General features: G+C 37.6%; 2 protein-coding genes across 9 annotated transcripts; one reads left to right on the forward strand and one right to left on the reverse strand.

Moving 5' to 3' along the window:
• Positions 1–1032: 1032 nt before the first annotated feature.
• LOC143370335 (uncharacterized) lies at positions 1033–12579 on the reverse strand. 6 transcript variants are annotated; one of them, XM_076815314.1, is made up of 8 exons: positions 12237–12579; positions 9058–9240; positions 7630–8835; positions 5446–7557; positions 5171–5352; positions 4774–5092; positions 4450–4659; positions 1033–4266 (listed from the first exon to the last, which is right to left on the reverse strand). In XM_076815314.1, exons 1-7 carry the CDS (start codon positions 12256–12258, stop codon positions 4457–4459), a joined length of 4227 nt encoding a protein of 1408 aa, XP_076671429.1. In that variant the 5' UTR covers positions 12259–12579; the 3' UTR covers positions 1033–4266; positions 4450–4456. The 6 variants fall into 6 exon arrangements, with proteins under 6 accessions (XP_076671429.1, XP_076671430.1, XP_076671431.1 ...); XM_076815315.1 differs by lacking the exon at positions 12237–12579 and adding an exon at positions 11005–11187; XM_076815316.1 differs by lacking the exon at positions 12237–12579 and adding an exon at positions 10639–10941.
• A 338-nt stretch (positions 12580–12917) lies between these two features.
• On the forward strand, positions 12918–19625 carry Inpp5e (Inositol-3-phosphate synthase). 3 transcript variants are annotated; one of them, XM_076815322.1, is made up of 6 exons: positions 12918–14737; positions 15943–16161; positions 17050–17362; positions 17447–18006; positions 18079–18547; positions 18631–19625. In XM_076815322.1, the coding sequence occupies exons 1-6, from the start codon at positions 14269–14271 to the stop codon at positions 18743–18745; spliced, it is 2145 nt and encodes a 714-aa protein (XP_076671437.1). In that variant the 5' UTR covers positions 12918–14268; the 3' UTR covers positions 18746–19625. The 3 variants fall into 3 exon arrangements, with proteins under 3 accessions (XP_076671437.1, XP_076671438.1, XP_076671435.1); XM_076815323.1 differs by lacking the exon at positions 15943–16161 and having other exon boundaries at positions 12921–14737; XM_076815320.1 differs by lacking the exon at positions 12918–14737 and having other exon boundaries at positions 14907–16161.
• Positions 19626–19832: the final 207 nt, after the last annotated feature.

Below are 19832 nucleotides of genomic sequence, written 5' to 3' on the forward strand. Positions count from 1 at the left end.
GCGAAGTATGATTGCGCGTTTAAAAATCAAGTCTTTCGTGTTCGTTAAATGAAGAGAAATTTATTTTACAGGTTCTAATGTGGACATGAATAACATAACGCCTGTTTTCCTCCATTATTTTACAGCGATCTGATAAAAGACGGTTCTTCTAGTTCGTATTAAATATAGAAAGAAATATTTTTTTATAGAAGGCGAATACATAAATACTGGGAAACGTACAATTTGTAATATAAATATGTTACACTTTTACCAACTAATGTATGTACATAAATCTTATAGTTCCACATCGACGACAATATTGAGTTTAAATATTTTAGCGATGTATAAGGTTTTTACGCCAGTTTCAGAGGAATGAGTGAAAAACGAAGGAAATATATTTAATTCGTGATGCTTTTATTTCTGCTTTTATTAAAACAATACTATTTACTACTGTGCGTCTCTACAATGAATTATTATGTCGTATATACCAGAAAGTAAGAGTGCATAATCGTAAGTGAAAACAGATCGTATTTCTACGAGTCGTGCGAGAAACTATTGGAACGTGCATGTGTCTATCTAATAATTGATTGTAAAAAGTGTTCAATGCTGTTAATGCGTTATTATAGCGGCAACTTTAAAACCATCGAAACGTTAAATTAAATAGTAAAGTCCTTGCGTATTAACATGGTTATGTTTTTTAGTAAACGTGACGTAACACGTGTTGTATGTAATTTTTACGTGAAAAAAACTACGTTTATAAAAATAATAACATTTTAAGAACAGTAGAGTCCCCTGTATCTTGACAGTACTTCATAATTTCGTATATGTTACGAGCTATTCCATTTGTGATAAGAATTCATATCCTTAAATTAAATGCTATCTATATAAATCTATTCCGATGATTAAGAGCTAAAACATTTTACGATTATAGCGTCAGGTATAAAATAAAATAACCGTATCATTATTTTTGGTAGATACCATACCTGAAATGATGTGTTACTTAAATAAAAAAAAAATATGTCATTCAAGACCGTCGCGATATAAAAGTATACATTTGATTTGATTATGGATCTGGTGTATTTAAATATATTTACAAAGATTTATCTCATTACGCTTTATAACAAGAAACAAATCAAGTATCATCGATTAAAATAATGTTATCCATCTGTTAACGTACGTAGAAATTTTTATTACACAATCGAAATCTGCATGGTATTCGTGTGCGGTGTGCTCCTATCTTCTCTTTTTCATTGAATGGAATCAAAGTTGATACAAGGGTACAAAAATCATTCTGCCCCCATTAATTTTGTACATTTACACAACATTTGAAGGGCTATTTCGAAAGTGTCCGTTATTCCGACTTGTGACTTATATATCATGTTTTATTCATTATATTTATATTACACAAAGATGTATACTTAGCTGTATTATTGTATTGATTTCAAATACATTCCGCGAATTTCTCTACCATTCCATATCATTAAATAGAGTAAAAGTGATATTCCTTCCCTACCGATTATTCGACAATTAAACCAGGTCACAAACGAATTTATACACACCTATCAGTTGAGAGAATAAGAGAGGTTCGAAATGAAGAAGAAAAAGAATAAGAAAGAGAAAACAAGACACTAAAGCGAATTAGACTTATGATATACAAAGGCAAGGAATTAAAAATACCTAATGATTTCATTTTTTTTTTTTAACAATGCAGAATTGTCCTTGTTGATTCGAATTCGCGATCATTACTACCGTACCTCTCTCGCCACGTATCACGATGCGACGCTTTTATTTTACAGATCTATATTTTATACAAATTACTTAGGCATTGTGATATCCGAGTTCCTTTGCGCTTGATTATTCCGGTGCTTTAAATTATCCTCTCCGCAATTTACAAGCCAAATGTGCTCAGCATTTATACAAGACAGGTGGCGGGACGCTTTCGCGCGTCACCGTCCAGATTTGTTAAATATTACGTAAACAATGCGTACAAAGAGGATTGTAGAATCTCTAAAATTTTGGTATATAATATCTTGATTTCTCTCCTCCGCGAATAGAGACTAAGTATGTATACAGCGGTACGATTACTTACTATAAAATTAAACTGTACACGGGTACGTAAGAAGTGCTCTATGTACGCAGAGTTATATATATATATGTAACATAAGAATATACTGGAATTATTCATCACACCGCTCTATCCAGAAAATTTTCTCTTTTGTATCACAAGTATTAATTAATCTTACAAGTTATTCGTCTAAGATAAAATTTTGTTTCCCTTTCATACATAATTGTATAATATAAGCGTTTCGTTTACAATTCAATTTCCCTCCTCGCACCTAAGCAGTTATTTCCGACTGTATCCCCTTTATATTAATTTTTACAAAGACGGCCCTCCGCGTCGTAGGGCTTTAAGGAAAACCGAAATATGTTCACCTCTTAGTAAACCATTTTGTCGTCTTACATTTAAAACGGATACGTCACGCTTCCAAATAGAATGCTTCTTTACGCTGCTCGACGTTTCTTTACAAGACATTTGTTACTACATATGATATATATGTACAAAGAATTATTTCCTCTTCGACAATTTAATTGCGTATCTATGTAACTAATATTTAAAAACGGTTACTCTTAATCTGCTGCACTCTCTCTTGTGGGAGGAGGAGTGGCGACTATCTTCTTTTAGCGTACACGTCGATGTTTATTTTATATGTGCATAAAATACTTGCGCATATCTTATGTATATATAAAATACTCGCTTCCATCTCTACTCAAATTAACGTTATGTACACTTTTCATTCTATATACTTTTTATACAATTTTCATGATTTCTACTGCCTCTCCCTGATGCATCGAAACAGTTCAACATCGTCCTAGTCCTTAAATCTGTTATTACAAAAATTTCTCTTTTACGCTCTTACAAAGTCTGATGAACATGACAATGACAATAATGACAGCGCGGGGGGTGACTACAATAATATTAATATGAAAAAATAATATAATATAATATAAATCAGTAATAATTGCCGTAAATTTTATAATAATAAGTAGCGATTAATTTAATCACTAAGTGGTATATGTCCTATTAAATCTTAATCACTGGTTTTCACACTCATAAATTATAGTAAACACGAAGGTTTATGGTCGTCAGAGCGCCAGAAAACGAGAAGTTAATATGCCTGGAACAAATGTACGTTTTGTCCTTGGAGATATTATATTAATAACAATAATTACAATGATTACAAAGTGTCTTTAAGTAAACATGTGAGCCGGTTCTCTTTAGGCACAGAAATTACTTTGTCAATGTAATTGCAAAGCGAACGAGGTGAAGAAATAAAGAGATATATTATACGAGCGAAAAGTCTATTTATTTACACCTACACAAGATTTATATGTCACAAATAACTTTCAAAAAATGATAATAGAAATTAATTGTCGTTACACTAGATTTATTCTCGCGCAGAAAGAACGTAACCACACATGCTTACTAAAACAGCATGGATCTTCAAAAACGGAAGAATGTCTTACAGTGTCATTGGAATTGTATAATAATATAATAGTCATTTTCTCACATAAGAACATTTTGTTATTTACAGATGATTTCTTACATTCATGGGAGAACACTTGCCTATATGTTTCTCATCCGCACTTTTTATGAAAAGTGCCATGAGTGTTCGAATTCCCATCATTTTAATTGATTAATAATCCGTCCCATTTTATATACACACATACAAATCTTAGCGGGCGATCCGCCCCTTCCATTCCTTTTGCCGAATTCTCACCGCTCCTCTCTTCTTCCAATTTCGGTACAATATGCCCTATAATATTTATTCCTGCGTACATGATGTTTTAGGGAAAAATTTGTAACCTCTCGAAGTTCCTTAAATATCAGTAAAAAAGCAAATACTTTTTTGATTAACAATTGTTCCTCGGCAACGATTCGTCTATCCTACAGAGTTTAAATTAAAAAATCTTGCTTTTACATTAGGTCGAAAAGGCCACTGTTCAAGGCCACAGGCCAAGAAAATTAATTAAATTTAATTAACGAGGAAAATTTCCGCTTCCTCGTTTCCGTTAATCTCCATTTTCATTTGTAATTCTTAATGACAGCAACAGCATTCTCATTCGAACATCTTGTACATTGGAAGGTATTTCTGTCGAGCATATTGATATTTTCCGTATGCAAATTACCATGTATCGGTCCTGACATTTATACTTTCACACTTCAAACACACTTATGCATCAAACGATGCAAAGCGTAATTTCAAAACGTCTTAAAGCTCTTAAATGCTGAAAAATATAAATTAATCATTAGCTTCCACATGAACTGAAGTGACGAGGCTATCTTTATCGGAAAACAAATTTATACGCGGCCTGCCATAAGTATCGTTAATCATTTCATATTTTAAATTAAAGCTATATTTCGCGACATAATAAATATAAGTTTCTTCCGCGCTATAATAGCACACTCACCGAAGTTTCACGTAACTCGGTGGAGGTTACACTTCGGTATATACTGATTAGTGTCCAGGTGCCAACCTTTTGTTAATGCACAAGGATAATGCGTAACAGCTTTACATCCTCGTTTAACGCAGCCAATATTTGCTCCTGTTAAACCACAGGAATCGCATACCGATTTCGCCGCATCCCACACTGCTTCTTGTAAACCTGTTACTCTGCCACCTGTAACAGAGATCATTCCTTTCTTACAATGTGTAACGTAACGTACACTACGAGCTTGAAGGGAGTCTTCCTAATAGGATCTATCCGCGTAAAAAGTATTATTGTTCATTATACCTGCCATGTACACTCCAGCTGCCCAAATAGCACACTGTTCGTGGAGCCAAACTTCCCAACGTTGCTCCTCCCCAGGAAGTACAGTCATTCCCGTAAACATGGCGTTGGTGTTATTTTCAACAGAATTCCGTTTCTTTTTACCCATCTTTGCAGTGAACTGATCGGCTAGCCCGGCGTACCTCAAACTCCTTTTGTTCTTACCACCTTTCTTCTGTTCTGTAGTAATCTCTTGCTCGTCGGCTGAAAGAATTCCATCTTCCAAACGCTCTTTACCAATTAAATACGGACCAAATAAATCGCTCAAAACGCCAGCTGGGACCTGCAGTTAAAACAGATAATGCCGTTAATCGCTGCGATTCGTGATTAATGGTAACCAGTCGTTTTATATGTAACGTACAGTGTAAGTTCCAGGTGCTATATGTGGACCAGCCAAATTAGGATGCGGCCTAGCAGGATCCCCAGGTATAACAGAATGAGGACCTTGTTTACAAAACACACAAACCCATGTGGAATCTGTTGTGTGCGCATCGTAACGCGACGATAATGTTGAACTGAAGAGACCCGCTCTACTGACTTTACCTGCGCAAGACAAGTCACTCAAATGTAATTAATGATTTTAAAACATTAATATAGCTGGCTGGATGGCAATATATAAAATTTAAATACACGTACCCCTATAATCTAAATCGTTTTGATGGCTGAGTCTCTTGCTCCTCCCAGCACTACCATTTCCGACACTCTTCCGTTTTTCTTTATTCTTCTCCTCTTCCTCCTCTCGCGGCGCATTAACTACCTGAATGCTCAATGGACTGTCCCTTGGACCTTCAACATGAACCACCGGTCCGCGAGATCTAATAGAACTTGCATTCGATCCGGAATCGTATGCCATTTCTCTTAATCCGTCTATTTTCGTGTTCTTCTTCGTCTTTTTCGAAACGCTTTGCTTTTTCGAACTCTTAGACATTTTCCTCTTTTTGATTTCCTTCTGAGGCATGTCGTTACCCACAGTCCCGAAGATATTCTCGGACGATCTGGATATTTTCCGTTTACCCCCCTGAACTTTGGTCTTTTTACCTTTCTTGCCAGACAATTTCGTATTAACTGTGGACGAGACGTCAGTGGGGTGCACGTGCTGTGATTCTTTTGCATTCAGAATACTATTCTCTAAATTCTCAATTTTCGCCGCCCCACCATCTTGAAGCTCCGATTCCGTAAGCTCCGTTTTTGATTCCTCCTTTTTCACGTCCGTCTCTGTCTCGACAATACCAGCGAACATCTTCTCCAGTTCTGATTCGACTTGATTAAATGGATTTGTATTATTTACACCTTTCGGACTCGTCACTTTCGAGAACTCAGTGGCATCGTCGCTGGATTTTCTTCGAACCCTTTGATTAGACGGAGTTGAACTAGGAGGCGTACTTTCGCTGCTCCTCCGCCTTCTAATTGGTTGATTCTCTTCACTTCGTTCCTCCGCATTCTCTTCTATTTTCTCAGGTATTCTTTGCTCCGCCGAATCGGTATTGTCTTCTAATTTAACAACCGGAGTCGCGCGTGTTGCTTCCTCTGGTACTGGTTCACTCGTCCTAGGCTCCACTGGTTCCGTAGGCTCTAATTCCATATCCTCTACTTCCGTTTTCGAATCTTTACTAAGCCTCACAGGCTTCTCTAGCTTCCTTTTCCTGCGCTGTTTAGTGTTATCATTGGAATCGTCATTACTGAATGTCGGGGACACCACGTCCTCTTCTCTGTTCGGGGATTTCGATTTCTGTCTATCGGGGGACATACTTTTAACGCTAGACGTATCTTTCTCTTCCACTGGCATCACAATAACAGATCCAATATTTTCAGCGCTGCCAAGCTTCTTATTCCCGCCCTCTAACTTCTCTAAAAGAGAATCCACGCCCTTCTTACCTCGCTTCGGTAAATTCTTGGGCGACCTAACATTGGTTTCCTCGACTTTCCGATCCCGTTCCGAGGACGATTCCCTCTTCGGACTATCTGCTACATCTTTGTCTGGTTTAGAGGTAAGATTCACAATAACAGGTAGAACATTTCTTGGCACTTGCGCAATAACACTTAATGTATCTTTACTTTTTATAATCTCGGGCTCCTTTTTGTCCGGGATTACCCTCTCGATCGTTACACTAGGTGGTAGATTTATAACTTTCTGCGTAAAATTATCTACACTTATTTCCTTAATCTTATCGTGAAGATTTGCCACGCCTTTTAGATTGCTTTCGAAATTTTTCACTGTTATTTTAGGTGTTATAAGTTCTTTCGTCGAGAGCGAGACTGGCTCGCTAACAGAATTAGGCGTTGGTACCGACGAACTGATCCCACTATCCGATGATGTTTCTCCGTTTAAAGGTATCGGAGGAGAAATTATATTCCCGTTTCTGCTACCTTTGTCTACATTTCTTGCGGTCAAACTTATCGGAATATCTTGCGGTATTCGGGAGTAATTCTCAGGGATAATTTCAGACGTAGAAGATAAATCTAATGTACTTTGCGAACCCGGTGAGTTTCTATACTGACTTTGATTCTGCCTATTATCTACCAGCATTTGTAAACTAAACAACGGATTTCCTGGCGCGTTGGCTGGAGTGACACTTTTCGATGGTACAGTCGGTGTATGCCATGTCGGGGGTGCTTGGGTATGCGCAAGTTGCGGCGTAAGCTGTGATGTTATGTGAGACGCTCTTGCCATAGACGGATGCGTATAAAATCCAGCTGGACTTAGCGCAGCGCCTGACAGCGCTGTTGGATGAATATTCAAGCCTGAAACTGTTACAATAGGAATTAATATCTCTAAAACATGGAAACATAGCGCGTGTTATTGCAAAGGAAGGAAATTACCTTGACCCTGAGTCATTGTAAGGTGATTCCAAACTGTCTGCGGTGGAGGGGTGCCAACCGGAGGTCGGCTATGACCTGGATATTGCCCTGACATTTCGAAATCCTCCCAATTACCTAATGTTGGTTTGCAAGCGGTTGCAAAATAGGTGTCCTTTGACTTATGTGTATGCTCCTCTGTACAAGATTCACTTTTAAGATTAGTACCTTCAACATTCAGCGACGGATGCACGAAAGAGAAGTTTGTATTTTTCTTTTTGCATGAAAGCAACGAGGCTTTACCATCCAAATACTTATCCAGAGCAGGAGAACTCTTTCGCTCTCCGTCTGTCGCGCAATCAGAGTTTACTTGAAAAATTTCACATACTTTGCGTTTCGAAGTTTTAAACGGCGTTTTATCGGTTTCCAAATTATGCGACAAATTTTCTAAATCTGAGAATTTTAATAAACCATAGTCTATTTCCTTGTACTTTGTGTAACAGCAATTCTCTATGATACAGGAATGATTTGTTCGATTCGAAATAGCACAGTTCTTTGAAGATCCTTTCGTCTCCGAAAAATTGCACAGTTCTTTCTTGCCTCCACTTCGTTTCTCGCAACAGCTTTTACTATCCTCCAGAGTTTTTATTAAATTAAGTGGCTTGTCTTCTTCAGAAGCACAAAGAAGATTATAAGTATTTTTACACTGTTCCAAAATGTCGGATAAACACTTGTACTGTGCAATATTTTCCGTACTATTTAGGCGCTCTGACAAACAGCAAAAACTATCGAGGCTTTTATTATGACGCCGTACTCCTGCATCTATCTCGGGTAAGTTTTTGCTTTCGCCTTTACGGAACTGAGCGCCGTCGCTGTTGGTATTCGGTAAATTAGTTGCTTTTATTTCGCTATCGTCGCTGCGACAGGTACTATAACTTTCCTTGCGACTCTTACACTCGTCTTCTGATAATTCCGCTAAGCATTTACCAATAGTTCCCTTTTGCGTATCAGAATATGCTATCTTGTCGTTATTTGTTGGTTGCAAGAAGTTTATGAATTGATTGACATATGTTGAGTTCACATCCGACACGCCTATAATATTTTCATCCTTGTGATATAAACCATATACATCTGGCACACCACCATGTGCTACCAACTCTTGTATGTAATCCCACTGCATGAAATTATTCGATAGCGCCCATTTTGGCGCGACTCCAAGTACGAATGGCCCTGCAAATGAAAATTTCAATTGGATGCTACAATTACGACTCTCTTATTTTCTAATCAAGAATATACAACATCATATTGGATGCCATCTATATGAAACGAAGCTTCCCAATGTAGGAAATTAAAGAAACCAGAGAAATTATATTTATATTGAACCAACAGTTACATAGCATTCTTTTGCATAACGTGCTAGTAAGTGAAAGAGGTGCTAAAAATTATGTTTACCATTGCTGGGAGCAGCCCACGTGTTTTGACAAGTCACACCATAGTGCAGATTTGGAATATTTACGCTTTGTTCATTTATATTCTGTGTATTTTGACAAAACTGATGATTATTTGATAAATTATATAAATTGGGAGTATTAGCTTCTCCTTCTTGCAATACACAACTACGAGTGTTTCCAGTTTCTGAAATTATCATAAGAAGACATGTAGAGACTTGAGTAACCTTCTCGAATTGTATTCTTCGCTAAGTTAACAATCGAAGGATCGAACCAAGTAATATGGAGATATTTGACCGATGTCACTAGTACATAATGATGAGCACACAAATATTATTACCGACAACAACAACAATCAAACCTTATTAAGTCTTTAACACTTTATAAAACAAGGCACTGTCATCGCTTCTAAATTATTCCATTCTAAATCAAAGAAGAGCAAAGTAGTGCCTCTTTCTATTAAAACACTTGTGCATAGTTTGTTACACAAAGCGCAAATCCTTCTCGCATAAGACTTGTACATCGCAGTGTTTACACTTTGAGAGGGTGCATGTCTTAACTTTCATTCATTCAAATTATTAGGAAGCTGAATGTTACTGTATAGATACTTTCAAAGTATGTTGAAAGTGCGTATGAGCTTTTCGCGAAAGGAGAAACGTTCTTACATTCCCGGCGTTAATACAACACTTAGCACATAATTGTAAGTACCCTTTCACGGTAGATTAAAGTACAAGGGGATACAGAAAACACATATAACATGGGATCATACAGAATCCGTGAATAAACATAAACGAGTAGCGACGAGAACGAAATTATTGCCAGGGTGTCAACGTTGGTACGTTCAGTGTTCACTGATGTATCTTACAACACGGGAGCCCGTGTGTCCCAGAAATCATTCATCATAGATTCAATACGGTCGCATTCGACGGATCTGTCAGAGCAGCAGGCGAGGAAGATTCTAACGGTTCCCGCAGAAGCCCGGCGTAAGAAGAAACAACACCTACGGTGTTTCTCGCTGCCGATTACCCACGAGGGGAGCGACGAGCATGTTAACACTGTGTATCTCGATCAGCGATCTCCACGTCTAGCGGCGTGGTTGGCAGGGCAGAGTTCGCGTGGCTTTTCGTGAATTCCGATGGCACGCAGTGTGGGTACCACGTAGTACGTACCGCACGGTAGCACGCATATACACGGAGAAGAGGCACGTTCGTTAACAAACCCGCCGCGCATGTACACCCGTACGAAAATACACACGAGCGCGCATGTACACCCGTACGAAAATACACACGAGCGCGCGTATACATACACACATGAATGACGTGCGTCGCGCGTGCACACGCCTATGCACGCGCAACGTGCAAAGCGTGGAAAGAAGAAGACATCTAACCCCGTAAAACTGCACACACACACCGCGCACGTACCTACACACTTGCACGGAGGGGGAAACAGAGTGAGGCAGGGACACAGTTCCCGCACCTGGGACACTATCGCCGATGATAACGCGCGAGCCGCGTGTGCCGGACACGCGGAACAACGTGCACCCTACTGGGGAGAGAGAAAAAAAGGAACAGAAATTGCAAGTTACCAGCGCGCGGTCTCTATCTAACTCCTGAACACCAGAGTTTCGGTGGACACGGATAATGAAAGTTTTCCACTCCGGCCAGCGGGACGATCTAGGATCGACAGATTGCACGGTGCGCGATGCAAACGCGTCGCATTGTACCGGCACGCATGCACGCACGTCTGTACCATGCACAATTCAGCCCACCGCACACAACACCAACACCCCGACAAGACGTATGACACGGACATGGGTGCCTCTTTCTTTCGCGTAAATCGATGGGCACACTCGATTTCACTGGATTTCCCCGATGGGCCCTTAACCGCGGAACGCGCCACCTCGGGCTGCTACAGCTCGGTCATAGTCGCGGGCTTATCACGGGATACGCACCTTCCGCACAGGGCCCTTGCCAGGGGCTGGCGAATTTACGATTTTCGGCCAAAAAATCGTCGGGGCATCAACCAAAGCAGAATTTCAACAATGGTGGCCGCTAGCGAGCGAGCCGCATGCAATGCTGACACCTTGTGGTGGCGGCGCAAATTACGCTCCTATCCTGCTCCCACTTTCCTTCACCCTCTCTCGCTCGTCCGTTCGCAATCGTAGATTCTCCCTCGTGTGCATGCAAGTACGATCTTTTTTCCGATGAACGAAACTGCTACTTACCATTTCTCCGTAAATGAAAATTAGACCGTTAAACGGGAAGATCCTCGCGGAGGAAGTTATCATTACATTGGGCATGATTCTTGCAAGTCGCGCAACGTTAGAATTTGCGAAAGCAAGGCTGACCGTACGTTTACATAAGGGACACGTTTTCGGGGTTCAAATTTATTTGATCAAGCGTGAATCATTCAAGTATATATTACTAGCCCTGCTGTTCAAATATTTCACCTTGTATACCATTCTGTTAGTCGCAAAAGTGGTGCGTTGAAAATTACATGTAAATACGTTTGAAAATGTCATCGGTTAAGAACCAATCACGTATAATTCATGGGCGTTGAACAGCTTCGCTTAAAATGCAATTGATGTTTTAAACAGTATTTGCAATATTTAAGTTAGAATTTTATTACGCATCAGTTGTCAACGTCGCGAAAACTCATTCAAAACTTATCGCAGCCGTTGACATCGTTCGCGTTCGTGAACTATATATATATAAGATTTCCTTTCATTAGAATTCTGCCCATATATTCCATGCGCCATGTAAGAGCGCGATTGCAAATTTCATACAAGGAATCCAATTATTTAAAGAAATTTATATATTTTTTAGTTTACTTACAAATACATTGTATTCAATGTTAGCAACAATTAGTTTTCAATAGCTTTTATACACACTCTTATACATTTTCCTTCTATTTTTATTTTAAATTTTTCTTTCCTTCCCTCCAATTTTTTCTACAATATTAACAATCCAGCTTTAGTTTTATATTCGTAGATTGAAATTTATCAACATTTGAATTCTTATATCGATTTTTAAATTTAATTAGATTTTATACAATTTATATAATTAACCGCCAAACGCAAAGCACATGCTTAGGAAGGAGGAAAAAATGTTTTTAAACAAAGTTGTTAAATCTGAATATTTCACAGATATTAATAAATATACATTGTTAAATATTTATACTCACCACGTCGGGGCATGTCTTTCATTGGAGTATATACCCGGTGTACGTCGAGATATTCCGACGATCTCCAATATCTACGAGTTCTGCCACGAATTCACCATAATCGAGTCTTAATAATTACAAACTTTATATTACATCGATTTTTACGAATACGTAAACTTTAAACGAATTTTCAGAAAACAGGTGCAGTATACACATATGCATACCTGTATACTACACTTCTGTGTCTTTCTCGAGTCTTCTTTCATAAAAACATGCAGCCGATCATTTTCATAATGATCCTCATTAACAGGATTTAATTACATATTCTACACCACTCCTGAGCACACACAACATTCGTTCAAATCTATATTTACATGTTTATTTACATGTTTATGTACATAATTGACTGGTAAACGATTCAATGTTATTTACATAAGACCAGCGTGAGCAGTGGTATATGTTTCTCTTCACGGATTATTAGTCAATTATTTCGGTGCAGTGTTTGTGTATTTTCTATCGTTCGATTTAATTGTATGGTCGCATTTCGTGGGACGTGCACTTATCGTCAACGTAAACAAACATCGCAGTGACGCAACCCGCCAAACGGCACTGGCCAACGAGGTATATACGTGCGTACCCACACATCTACACGACCCGCATATACAGTTGATGCGTGAAGTATGTTGCGTCACAGATGGCTCCTGCCAGCAAGATGGCGTCCACGACTGTCGTCTGCACGCTTTGACAGATACGTTTTTGAATGAGACAGTACCTTATCGCTTCTCCAATTATGGTAGCGAAGAACATACGCCAATTCTGCACCCTCTTTCGTCGCGCTAATTCCATCGAACGTCATTAACATAACACGAAGTTTTCTTTAACACGCATTGTAATGTGACAACATTGTCGCCCGCTTGACTAATAGCTGCGTAAGTTCGGGCGAATCAGTGGCGAAGTAGTGATTGATTACACGGCATTCGGATATGTGGCGACAGTTCCGAATGGAATAGGGAGGAATTATTGCTGATGCACAGGATTAAAATGAAGTCTATCGCCAGGTGTTAAATAGTACAGTATATATTATGCCATTTATTTTGCCGTTTACCTGAAAATGGAGGCGGAAGTCAGAGTTAATGATCGATTGTCAAGTATTTTCAATCGCAATGCGCTTTGTTGTGGATTTCGGCGTGAATGACGCGTTGATGCGTTACCAATGCGAGAATCAAAGTCAAAGTGAATTTCGTAACGACGCAAGGGAAGCGTATGCGATCTAAATCAGATTAACCTTTGATAATTAACTGGCACAATGCTCCCTCACTGAATTGAATTTGGCATAATAGCTTAACACGATATATATAATATAGAAAATTTACAATAGTTCCTGGACATAATTAAGGGCATGATAAACATCCTACATGCGGGGATGATGAATCTTGTGCCTAAGGAAGTAAACCACGGAGAGCTGGAAATTAAATTGTCACAGTAAACACTATATTCATAAATATGTGTTACTTACTTTTAGTGTAATTACTCCGTAAAAATTGTTTTATACGGAAGCGTTGAATTTAGTAGTATTTAAAGTGCGATTACTTAGTAACACAATATTAAATGTATTTATTTAAGCACAAGAGATGCCGATGATAAGGTATTGTCAAGCTGAAGTATTATATACACTGACAAGATAAAGAATCCTGTTTTACGGTTCTAGTCTGCAACGTACAATAAAGTATATAGTATAATTGCACATTGTTCCACGTGAGGAGTATTCATATTATAGATATTTATTACAATCACGAGTTCGTAACCATTTAAATGGCCATTGATTGTACGATAAGCCACGCAGAAAGAAGAGAGCGATTATAATTATATGATAAATTACAACTTCGGAATCACTTTGTACATGCCTAAATTTTGATTTGTTTTATAGTAATATATAAAAGAAGACCTACCTTATTAAAGCTTTCTAATTATTGTATTGGGCATAACCGATAAGAAAGTGATCAGTATATCAATAGTACAGTTGTTATATTCAAAATATATAACTGCGAATACAATGGAGCAGTACGAAGAAAATGATGCGTCTAATGCGGCTAAAGCGGACATTTCACCTAAGTCGAAGCAGAAGAAGAAATCTCTTTGCCGCATGCTTATGAATAAAAAGACTAAAGTCGGCTGTTTGGAAACCTCTTACAAAGATGGTAACTCGAAGAATTCTAAACTGGAGAATTCGCAACATGGATCTCATACTAGTACAAAACTCTCGCTGTGCTGCGCGATGACTGAACGCAGCAGGACCCCGCCGCAAAGTTTGACAGTCAGTAGATTATCCCCGACTACGCTGAGTCGCACATCCGTTAAATCTGAAATAGCCTCTGTTAATGGGAACTGTCAAACGGACGCATTGGTAGAAAAAGAAGATAGCGCATATGCAGCAAGCAGTACGCGCAATGTACAAGAGAATGTTATGGACAAAAATAGGATTTGCGTAGGAAAAGAACAACTGCAAGATACTTTTTTTGAAGGTAAGAACTATTCCCTAATTTACTAATTACGACGATGAGGCATGACGATGATCTGTAGTGAAATCCGCTATGCTAAATTTCAGAAAAGTGCACACATATCTGATTCAAGCTCAAAGTCATCTTCCTAGAAAATATAGCTCTAAATTCAAAAAACCTCGTTCTGATTTATTTGAAGACATAGAATCATCTTTCTTAATTTTCTTCTGTAAACAATTTTTCTTATCTTTTACTATAGTTAGAGTCTCCAAATAAAGGCACAAAGCTATTTGGAATTCCTTCAGTCATATACAGCTTTTAAGCGTACATTCATCACAATGCCCTTTTTTATCAGTTATGTAATATAGTGGAATGAGTTACTGACCTCGCGTATACCCCCGCCACGTCTCCAGACTTAGGTAGGAAAAGAGTTGCTTTCATTTTGCTGATGGAGGGAGACGTGAGCTTTACCAGCTTCAGTTAATTCCCAATCTTTGACACGGAAGCATGTTTGAAGTACCACTTCAAGCATTACTTTTCAAGAATGTCTAATTCAGATAAGGGAAAAAGGAAACCTTTTTTTAAAAAACTATTTCGAGTATTTAAAAGAAGTAAAAGTGGTAAATTAGAAAAGCAAACGTCAGGAAATCTAGAATCTGGAGAAGCTTCAGAAATAGTTATTGAAGATTTAAATGTCCAAGCTCGCGATGCTAATTATGAAAAAAAGAATGTGGCCCAGTGTCGGCGGGATGTTAATACTGGGTTACATTTTGATAGTACTGGAAATCCTTCCGAAATTATAGTTACCGAAAAAATATGTCAAAGATATAGCGGAGATAATGAGATAATGTCTAATACGAGTCAGAGTTTCAAACAAACAGATAGCATGTATACCGGTGACGGAACTACAAATATCTTAGGTTCACCAAAAGATAAAAGGGCAGCGAGTGCACGAAATGTTAGTATGGGCACAGGAAAAGGCATTAACAGTGGCTCGGATAGGAATTTAAATATGAAAATTATGTTCTTGGAACGAGATCATCGTGGTATTGAAAATATTCATCAATTTTATGAAAAAGATTCAAAGAAATACTCGGTTTCTTTTTCACAATCACCAAATTTAGTGCCATCTATCCCTACAAAGATTTTACACGAAACACATAAATTTATATTAAAAGAAACAAAAACAATGTCCGAAGGGAGTAGTGAAGATAGTGATTTATCTGCAGACTTAACAGACGATTCGTTTGAGGAATCATCGGAAGATGAAAACGAACTTTTGATTGATTGCGAAAAAAATGAAAAGAAATTAAAGGATGAATATTTTACGAAAGGAAAATATCTCTCTTATTTCTTCTTGGAAATGGAACGCCAATTCTACAATCCTTCTGATGTTTACAGTATGGTTCAGTATCATGAATCTAATATTGAAAAACCAGGGAAAAAAGGTATAATAAATTAGGTATAGGTCTCGCCAGCAAAACAAAAGTGATTGGGAAGCAGGAAAGTGTGAAAACTTTTGGAGTGGTGTGACTCCCCCTCCCGCAAACTTCTGGTCCTGGTTTCTTACGTAATGTAAATGAATACAGATGACTGTTTTCGAGAAATTCCTGATAATTTACATGATATAACTTAAATACCATTGGGTGACTAACAGCGAAAGACAGTCCACAGATTTCTTGCTTTTCCAGCCCCTTTGGTTTTACTCGCGAGATCTATATATTTGCTGCTTGAAATTTGATTCTTCTGCTTCTTCAAATATTTTTCATTTTATTATTATGTAAGTGTTACATTATTTATTCTATTTAACCAGTTTTAAAATATAGGTATCTGAAGTATGAAATTGTTTGTTACACAAATCATAGAGACGTTAAATACCACTTACTCTATATCACAAATGAATCGTATTCTTTATTACGAATGGTTGTTCGGCAATCCGAATTTATAATGTATAAATCATACGTTAATTCTTTGTGTTCACTAATAAATGCTGTTACGTTGAAAGTCTGTTAATAATATTACTATATGTAATTATATCTATCTACGTGGATAAACCAGTAGAGATGGCCACATAAGACAAGCATTTTGTATGAATCACAGATATTCTTGCCACTTTCTGAATAACTGTGTCAGAATCAAGAACATGATAGGAAGCAATTGAGCCAATTTGGTTTCATTACAGATACAAAGTGTAATATCTTTTAATGATCTACTTTGTGTTATGTTCATTTCGTTAAGACATTATTTTGAAGGACATACGTGTTACTCAAGTTCCGTAATTGATGTCACTGGATTTATAGCTTTTTATATAATCGCTTCATATTTTGATGTTTTAGGTGAAAATTCATCCTCTGGATCTATCTCTCCAAGTATCCCTACGTATTTAAGGCAGAGGCTAATTCATAGACGATCCGTGGATAATTTAATAGCAAATTCACCAACAAGTTCTATGCGACATTCAAGTCCGGAGTCTATAAAAAGTGCACCTGTCCAACTTAAACCACGCTCCACGTCGCACGATGCTCTATCCAAAAAGAAAGAACGTCATCAATCTCAAACATCTGGTACATCTATGAATAATTTAGCGAAGCAAGCATTATTGGCTGCTCAAGTTCTCAATTTAATCCCTACGCAAAAAGCACGTGAAAGGTACGACAACTTGATGAAATGTTAATTCGACGAGGACACTAATTTTACACATAAATACATGTTATGGTTCTGATCCTGTCGTAGAAATTTTCTTCACGGAAGGATTGCCGCGAATTCATTGCTAGGACCAGTGGAGCTTGAAAAAGTATTGCCAAACCGGGAATTAAAAATTTTCATCGGGACATGGAACATGAATGGGCAGAGCCCGCCAAAAGAGTTAAATGATTTTATGTTACCCTCGGATATAGAAACTGTTCCAGATTTATTAGCGATCGGGACACAAGAATCTTGTTCCGAAAGAAGCGAATGGGAAGCGGCTTTACAAGAAACCCTTGGCCCCTCCCATGTACTACTTTTTAGTACTGGCTTGGGAACATTGCATCTTGCGCTCTTTATAAGAAGAGATTTAATTTGGTTCTGTTCTATTGCAGAAGATGATAACTTTTCGACTAGAACAGGGACTGCTTTTCGAACTAAAGGAGCAGTGGCCATAGCTTTAATGTTATTCGGCACAAGTTTTCTCTTCGTTACTGCACACCTAACTGCGCATCAAGATAAAGTTAAGGAACGGGTACACGACATTAAAAGGATAATTAGAAATCTTGATCTTCCTAAAGATTTGCCTATAAGACACAAAAGCAAAGGTGCGAATCAGAGGAGATTTCATTATTATCATTAGCATAATCACGAGAAACACTTAACGCGTATATTTTCAGATGTAACTCAAAATTTCGACTGTGTATTTTGGTGCGGCGACTTAAACTTTCGTCTATCGCAACCAAGGGAGGAAGTTATCCAATGGGTCACAGATACCTCGTTTCCTCAACAATCGCCAGTAAATTTGCGTAAAGATCAATTACGAACAATCCTTAACGAAGGAGCTGTTTTACGCGGTTTCGAAGAAGGGCCAATTATGTTCCCTCCTACTTACAAATACGACCCAGGCACGCATAACTTTGATTCGAGTAGCAAGCAACGCACACCTGCGTATACAGATAGAATTCTCTTCAAGGGGAAAGGGCACACAAGAGGATACATTCGAAGAGTTAGCCACGAAAGTACCAATTCATGTAAAGACGGAGTTATAGAATGTCTGGTGTACGATTCTGTTCCAAGCATTTGCACCTCGGACCACAAACCTGTATGGGGTGTTTTCAAAACAACTATAAGGCCTGGCATTGACACGTTAGTACTTCTACTATTTATACTAGTATTAGCGTAATAATATCTTCAAACTATACTACTTGCTTTATTAACAATTATTATAGAATTCCCCTTGGCGGCGGTTTGTTTAACCGTGAGATATATTTGGAAGGTATAAAGAGACGGGCAGCTGCTATGGACGAATCCCATGGAACTTCAAAAGTATGCGCGATTCAATAAATGTAGGTACAAATTTGAATGATAGAAAAAGCGTTATATTGCCAAGTTGTATAATTTTAATCTTTTAACACCATTTACGTGAGAATATAGCTATTGCACTTCTCACAACCAAAATCACTTCTCTTTTGTACACTCTATATGTATATATATATATACGACAAATTTATAACTGTTCATAACTTTTTTACATGAATAACAAGAACCGCTTTTCTAGCGCGCAGTTTACATAGCATGTTATTGAACAATGTGCACTTTGTAATATCTAGTCAAGATAAAAATGTACGTAAACTTTCCCTTCTCATGATCGGTAACTACAGTGGCAGGTATTATATATATATATATATATATATATATATAGGTACTTAGGTGTGCTGTTCGTAAAGACATGGAAAAAGGAGAGAAAGAGAATGTTTTGTTCTCTTGAACCTATGCGCTTATAATTACATGTTATATATATATATACCATTTATGCTATCTTATAAGAATGTTAAAGAGTTTAAAAGACATGACCATCGTATTATGTAGTTTCTTTTACTTAAAGTAATTTTACGTTCAAATGCATTCACGCTGAAACAAAACGATTGATTAAATATCTTCGATAGATTTTAATTTTCGGTACTTCGTGTAATAATAGTAAATGAATTTAGTTACAGGGTTTTATTAATATTTTACTAAAGAGAACGTAAGGCCTATAATATGTAATGTCTCGAGAATGCGATAGTAATGTTAAAATGTAAGTTCTGTGTATGATTTTATAGCTTATGAATTGTTTCATTTACGACTTCATAACTTATAAGTTCTTTTGTTCAAGATTTTATACCTTTATTTATTGGGACCACCCGCTGTATTAAGCCTAAAATAAATTTAATATTATTTACTACATACATACAATTAAATGAACATTATCATCGATTTCGAGCACAGAAAATTGATTGTTTCCTATCATTGTAAGTAGGCGAGTGCAGTTGATTTGCCATTGAATGATTTAAGGAATTCATGAGTACCATAAAAATCCCAAATGCGTTGAGGATGTAATGCACGCTGGTAGACACATGCAACGTACAGTTTCGTAAAGATTATTGATAGT

This window comes from Andrena cerasifolii, chromosome 6 (genome assembly GCF_050908995.1).
Source record: "Andrena cerasifolii isolate SP2316 chromosome 6, iyAndCera1_principal, whole genome shotgun sequence".
In the NCBI taxonomy this organism is placed as follows: Eukaryota; Metazoa; Arthropoda; class Insecta; order Hymenoptera; family Andrenidae; genus Andrena; species Andrena cerasifolii.

What these genes read in the sequence shown, in the direction of transcription:
- LOC143370335 (XM_076815314.1), bottom strand. Translation starts at nt 12,258, where the DNA reads ATGAAAGACATGCCCCGACGTG. An exon ending in GTGGGCTGCTCCCAGCAATG is followed by an intron (nt 8,836 to 9,057) that starts GTAAACATAATT and finishes TTTCATTTGCAG; the next exon opens with GGCCATTCGTACTTGGAGTC. An exon ending in TAGCACCTGGAACTTACACT is followed by an intron (nt 5,093 to 5,170) that starts GTACGTTACATA and finishes TTTTAACTGCAG; the next exon opens with GTCCCAGCTGGCGTTTTGAG.
- Inpp5e (XM_076815320.1), top strand. Translation starts at nt 15,258, where the DNA reads ATGTCTAATTCAGATAAGGGAAAAAGGAAACCTTTTTTTAAAAAACTA. An exon ending in ACGCAAAAAGCACGTGAAAG is followed by an intron (nt 17,363 to 17,446) that starts GTACGACAACTT and finishes ATCCTGTCGTAG; the next exon opens with AAATTTTCTTCACGGAAGGA. An exon ending in ATAAGGCCTGGCATTGACAC is followed by an intron (nt 18,548 to 18,630) that starts GTTAGTACTTCT and finishes CAATTATTATAG; the next exon opens with AATTCCCCTTGGCGGCGGTT.